Source organism: Aptenodytes forsteri, unplaced genomic scaffold (assembly GCF_000699145.1).
Source record: "Aptenodytes forsteri isolate BGI_AS27 unplaced genomic scaffold, ASM69914v1 Scaffold403, whole genome shotgun sequence".
NCBI classification, from domain to species: Eukaryota; Metazoa; Chordata; class Aves; order Sphenisciformes; family Spheniscidae; genus Aptenodytes; species Aptenodytes forsteri.
Genome location: NW_008795248.1, coordinates 200,038 through 206,448, shown reverse-complemented (window position 1 = coordinate 206,448; position 6,411 = coordinate 200,038). Strand labels below are relative to the sequence as shown.

The following is a 6,411-nucleotide window of genomic DNA, read 5'->3' as shown; positions in this document are numbered from 1 at the left end:
AACGGGGGTGGGTGGGTGGGTGGGTGGGGGAAGTGGCAAGGGAGATGGCGGGGTTTTGCTCTCTTAGCGCTAGCGGCAGGGGAATCAGGGGCTCTGCCCTCCCGAAGCGAGGGGGGTGGGGGAAGTGGCAAGGGAGATGGCGGGGTTTTGCTCTCTTAGCGCTAGCGGCAGCGAAAGACGGGCTTCGGCCCTTTCCCGAGGAAAGGAAAGCGAGGATGGGGTGAGGGGGAAAAGCTAAAAGGTGACCTGCAGAGCAACGGTCTCAGAAATCAGGGGTTGGGTACGGTACCTCTCCTCCTCACGCGGGTTTGCTAGCCCTCGAGAGCTTCCCGGGGTGCACAAAAGCAGGCGGCTTTGGCTACGGATCAATGCAGGACGCGATAAACCCCTAAGGTAGCTTTTCTCCCTGGTTACATCCCTGTTTACATGGGGCAGCCAACTTCAAACAAAAACAAAACAAAATATATGGGGTTGCTTATACAGCAGGCCAGAGGGGGGGGAATAACCCCATGCAGAGGCTATTTAAGCAGCCACCCTCAACGGTTGATGCCCCAGAGGAAGGTTTTCAGGGTAAAAGAGACCCCAAACTTTTAAATCCAACAAGAAAAAGTTAACCCCAAAGCCGAACAAGGGACAGTCATGAGTTTCGGGGTCCTTCGTCTGAAAGCAAGGGGAAAAAGGGGACAGGATCGGGCACTACTTGCAGGTCACCTTGGGGAGGGTTAAAGAAACTGGACGGGTCAATTGCAAAGGGAGAGCGAGGAGCCCACATAGAAGAGCCAGAAGAAAGGAAAGATCTTTTCGGTGAAAGCGGCTGTGAAGGTGAAGATGGGAGCCATGTTATCGGCGTTGTAAAACGCCACCCACCCACCTTCGTAGTCCAGGTACACCCCGATCTTCCTGGGCCTCTCACACAGGGACAGGGGCGTCTCCGGGGAGGTGAAAGCCTGATACTGATCCCAATTCTTCCCCTTCCAGTTCAACCCCACCGCCCAGATCCCCTCCTCTGGAGCAAAGTCGATTTTCTCCTTCCTCCGCACCGACTCGCGGGCTGCCCCCAGGACCCAGCTCTCTCCATCTCCCACCTCCACCTCCCAGTAATGCCTCCCAGCTATGAAACCCTCTGCCGCCAGCACGCAGAAGGAGTAATCGAATCTCTTGGGGTTTGCCGGCAGCTCCTGGGGAGCACTCCTGAGCCGCACGCTCCTCTTGTCCTCCGACAGCACCAGGTAGGGGTTGGCAGTGTCCGGATCCAGAGAGAGATCACCTGGGAAGAGGGAAGCATGGACATGAGCGTCTGCAAGCTAAGGACCCTTCTCCCACCCTCGTCGGAGCCAGCCTCCAAGGGGATTCATTGTCTCTGCCCCAAACCAGACGAGGACGACACCAGGCAAGGCGCCTCCAAAAGCTTTAAGCACCCAAAGTGCCAAGAGCCGCAGGGGGACAAAGATCAGGCTCCACTTTCTGATTAAAGCACAGAAACAGCCAGGTCTCTGCTGCAAACCCACCAGCCTGCCCCATCCGAGACACCTCCTTGCTCTGGAATAGAAATTTCTAGGCAGAAGTATCTTTTTTTTAGTCACTGCCAAGCGCCAGAGAGGAATGAGCACAAATATCCTCGTGTTTAAGGGCTGCTCTTGTCCTCAGGGGGCTGTCAGGAACTAGGGCTGCACAGCCTGAAAACGACCGTGAGAAGGGAGTATATCAGAGACTGCCGAAAGCAAGACGGGTCTATCCTGCACCCAGCCAAGGAGACAGAGCGCAGCGACGGCCCTGAACTACCAGCAGCAAACACAAAGGTTGCAAAGTCCATCTCTGAGCTAAATCAACACCCACCAGGGGGGCCAAAGGTCTCCTCGCTCCGGGTAGAGCGGATCAGCTTCTGGAGAGTCCTCTTAACACCAGAGTTTCCTGACAAATTCGAGGGCTGCGCCTTTTGCGGACTCTGGCCTCCCCCCCCCCCCCCCCCCCCGCCTTCCCTTGGCAGCACCAGCAATAGTTTTCTCCTCTCCTGACCTCTAAGGCTAGCTTGAAGGTCTCACTGCCGAGAAACCCCCCGGGGAAGCTGAAACTCCCAAATTAAGCCTTACAAAAATGAAGGTCAGGCTCCCAAAACCAAACTGTGCTCACCTGTGTCATTCTCCAGCTCGAACCGGAGGTTCTCTGAGGGAAGAAGAGAAAGAAATTTAGATCCCTTCGTGCACGGGGAGTCACCGGGGACTGCCTACACACACGCCACCCTGCTCCCTGCCTTATGGCAAGCCACCAAACCGAAATCCAAAGGAAACGCGCTGCTTTTCAAACATGCAGGGCTTTTTATTTTTGATGAGCAGATGCTCAAACAATACAGAGTTCTCCCAACAAGCCCAAGGGAGAAACAAGAGCACAGCTCAAACCGAATCATCTTTTAAGCTGAATTTCATCTTTTAAGCTGAATTTCATCTTTTAAGCTGAATTTCATCTTTTAAGCTGAATTTCATCTTTAATTTCAAATTTCATCTTTTAAGCTGAATTTCATCTTTTAAGCTGAATTTTCATGATGAAAAGCTTTAAGCTTTTAAGCTGAATTTCATCTTTTCATGTGAAAAGCTTCTTTTAAGCTGAATTTCATCTTTTCATGATGAAAAGCTTTAAGCTTTTAAGCTGAATTTCATCTTTTAAGCTGAATTTCATCCTTTAAGCTGAATTAAACGTAGGGGTTAGGAGGCACCAACTTTTAAAGAAAACCTTTTTCAGCACTCACCCTTGAACTCCAGCAAGACCTCTTTCAGCACTGCACTCTTCTGGGAAAAGCTCTTGAGTTTCTTCTCCAGCTCCATGAAGCCAGCCTCCGGCTTGCAAAACATCCAACTCTCAAAGCTGGGGAGGAGAAATAAATATTAGGTTCCCGCTGGGAAAAAAGTACTCTCTCCAAACTAGAGGCAGGGAAGAAACCTGCCCTGGTACTGAAGAGGTTTGGTGTTGGATTATTCTCCCTCTGTCAGCGCTTGCGAGGCCACACCTGAGGACTGGGTCCAGTTTGGGGCTGGCCCAGTACAAGGCACGCAGGAGATGTGGGGGGGATCTCCACGCCTTGGCTGGGGCTCAGCCCTGAGCAGCCTGATCCAGCTTTTGATACTGGTCCTGACGGCGTGGGTTTGGTCCCTCACCAACCGAGTTACCCTGCGGTTTCCTCTGGAAGGAGGCTCAAACCCTCCCACAACCCACCTGCCGCAAACCCCCTTTGCGAAGGTTTGGGTTTGCCTCAAAAGTAACACCCAGGTGTGGGTGAGAACCACAAGGCAGGTGGGGGGGAAGCTGGACGGGGCGTACGCCCTCACACCACCAGCTCTTGCCTCCGGTGTGAGCCTCCCAGGTGACCCAGCAAGGGCTCAGGTTCACTCACCTGCTTCCAGCCGGGGCAACACCCTGGAGAGAGAGTAAAAAAACCAAGAAGCTAATCAGTACAAGTCTCTCTTCTACCTCACAGCCTCCAAAATCCTCCCCAAAACTGGCCCCACGGCTGCTTTGCTGAGGGGATCAGCTCTCAGCAGCTGTTTCCAAGGCAGAGCGCAACTGGACTCATGGAGATGGCAGAATTAGTTTATAATTATGGTGGGGTTTTTTTCTTCCCCTTTTTCTTTTTTAGTTTGGGTGGAGAAAAAAAAACCGTGCTGCTTTTTTAAAGAAATTAAGAAAAATCATGATTGCCATCAAGCTGCCAAAACCATGAGGATTCAGGGCTCAAAGCGACGATGGAGTGACACAAATCAAAAATGTTTGGGGAGGTTTCTATGGGTATTTCTTAGTGCTTGGTATCAAAGGGAGCCCAAGCAGCTTCACTACTCCAAGGGCCGATTTTACTCCCGAAAGCTGCGCTAAAATTTGGCTTCCCACCTGAAAAAGCAGCCCGGCAGTCTGGCAGCAAGTCAAAACCGCTAACGCACAGATGGGCCAGCTCCAGCACAGAGCTAATGGACCTGAGCTGCTCCCCAGCAGAGCACGTCAGCACCCTGCGGTCCCTGTAAATGGATTTTTGTCCCCAGGGATCCCAACCTCAAGCCCTCCCAGGTTTTACACCCTGCTATACCATAACCTCCGGGCTGGGAGGACACATCCCAGGAGTCTCACCTGCCCAGACTGGTTTCCTGGGCCATTCTCTCCTCCCTGCTCGCCCAGCAGCTTATCGAGCTGGGCAATCTCCTCGGAGAGCCGGGAGACGCTCTCATCTCTCCTCCTGACGATGTCTCTGTCTAGCTCCTCCAGACGGGACAGCAGGAGCTGCTCCTTCTCCTCCAAGAAGCCCCGGAGCTCCTTGCACTCGGCCACAATCTTCTGCCTCTCCACTTCCGTCTGCTTCTGCAAAACCCAGAAGGGAACCCACGTGAGACCGACATCCCCGCGGCCGGGAGGGGTTTTGGGGAAACCCCCACCCCAAGGCACTCACCAGCAAGTCTTCGCTCTGCCTCTCCCTCTCAGCCTTGGCTTCTTCACGTCCTTTCCTCAGGGAGCTCAAATGCTCCTGTGGCACCTCCTGGAACGAGAAAAGAGGAGACCTGTTGGGAATCCTTCCTATTTGGGGTCAGGAATATGGAGGCAAGGGATGGTGGGGGATTCCCTCCAATTTCATCAACTGTGTTTATTTTTTTAAGCTGGAGAACACCATGAACCCAAAAAGAGGCGAGGCCATCACCGCGCTGTGTCCTCCCCTGCCCTGTTACCCTCAACCCTTAGTTTCGGGCATGCCAAGGAAGCCAAAAGCTTTCCCCAACCAGCCCAAAAATTGTCCTCTAAAGCAGCCCAAGCAGTTCGGAGCCAGGTGCAGGAGGAGGAAGAAAGGGCAAGCAAGGCAAAAAAAAAAAAAAATTAGAGACAATTTTTAGCTCCCCGTAAGAGCGCAGCTGCAAACGCAAACCACCAAGTCCCACCCACGTGAAAACCCCTTCCGCCTCAGCACCTCTTGGGATCAGCTTTTCACATCCCAGCCCTGCCACGAGCCAGGGAGACCTGCCGAGGCACCCCAACATCTGCCTGAACCCCACCGAGATGGAGGGGCCGGCTACCTCCATGCTGCTCCGTAAGTTTATTAACGGCTTATTACTGGAAACCGTCACGCCCGCCCTCATTTAAGTCATTTGACCTCCGAGGAAGACGGAGAGGCTCCTAGCAACACTAAACAAAAAGCAGCAGGGCTTCTGGGAGCGAGCAAGGACAGATCTTTTATAAATAAAACGCAAAGCTACAGAGATTTTGCTGCTGTTAACCGGCTGTGCAAACCGGTGCTTGCTACCGTGCGCCTCGTGATAACGCAGAATTTAAGCGCGAGATAAAAGCAAAGATCGGAAAAACGGGGGCACGGGTTGCAAGCAGCCCCCCAGGGGCAACAACCGGTTGTTAAAAAAATGCATAAAACTGATTAACAAGGGGAAAAAAAACTCAAGAGAGCAACAGCCGGAACAGCGTTCAATGGCGGACCTGCCTAAAGATGCTGTGGTCCTAAAAAAGGACAAGATCCCAAATTTGGGAGTGGGGGGGGGATGACACCAACTCGAGCTCCAGCTTCCATCTAAGAGCAACCACAGCCACCGAAGATGGCAAGGACAGCACAACCGGGCAGCCGCAGCAATTTCAGTACAAAATTCAGTATAAAAGCCTTTGGTGCCACCTGCCTCGACACCGGTAATTGCAAGAATTAATATGCAGCGGTTAACGATCACGCAATACCCTTCCCCAATCCATCGTGATCGCCCCGGCTGCGCCGGTGCCACCCTCCTCCTCCTCCAGCCGCTGCTGCGCAGTAAACATCCGCTCCCCATCCGGCATCTTGGTTTTCCTCCACCCCGATGGAGAAACAAGGCCTGGCTGCTAAGGGTCAGGCCGCCACACTCACATGCATCTTAATTATTAATTAATAATTATTTCCACCAGGGAGCCCCTGCATTGCAATATGTCGGTCTCCCCTTCATCGCCACGGCGGTTTCGGCAGAGATCAAATGCCGCCGGAGGCCGGGCTCCGTATTCACTCTGCGTCACGTTGCTCAACTGTCCTGTGCTGGTCTTTTTTTTGGGGGGAGAAAGTCACTCCTGGGGGATTCCTGCTCCACTTTAGTCCCAGATTGTGCTCAGTGCTAAAAAAGTAAGGCCCCCCACACCCAGGAGCCAGGCTCCATGCTCAGTCCAGAGCATTTCCGCCCAGGGAAGCGGGAGCTGAGGATTTTGGGGTGCCTAATGGTATTTTGCACACTCACACCCGCACAAAGGCGACCCCAGGGATTCCCATGCCAGCTCAGTGTTATTTCACACAGGAGACCAAACCGGCCAACACCCCCCCTCCCAGTATCTTCCCAGTTAAACCCAGCTCCATTTTGCACCGGGGACATTCCCCCATCCTGCCCTGCTGCATGGGATCAGCTCCCACCCCAGTGTCCCCGT

General features: G+C 53.2%; 1 protein-coding gene across 1 annotated transcript; it reads right to left on the bottom strand.

The window, feature by feature from the left end:
- Window positions 1-96: 96 nt before the first annotated feature.
- LOC103898531 (tripartite motif-containing protein 15) lies at window positions 97-4,174 on the bottom strand. The gene is made up of 5 exons (XM_019471940.1): window positions 4,111-4,174; window positions 3,386-3,408; window positions 2,744-2,859; window positions 2,131-2,163; window positions 97-1,267 (listed from the first exon to the last, which is right to left on the bottom strand). Exons 3-5 carry the CDS (start codon window positions 2,844-2,846, stop codon window positions 741-743), a joined length of 663 nt encoding a protein of 220 aa, XP_019327485.1. The 5' UTR covers window positions 2,847-2,859; window positions 3,386-3,408; window positions 4,111-4,174; the 3' UTR covers window positions 97-740.
- Between the last annotated feature and the right edge of the window lie 2,237 nt (window positions 4,175-6,411).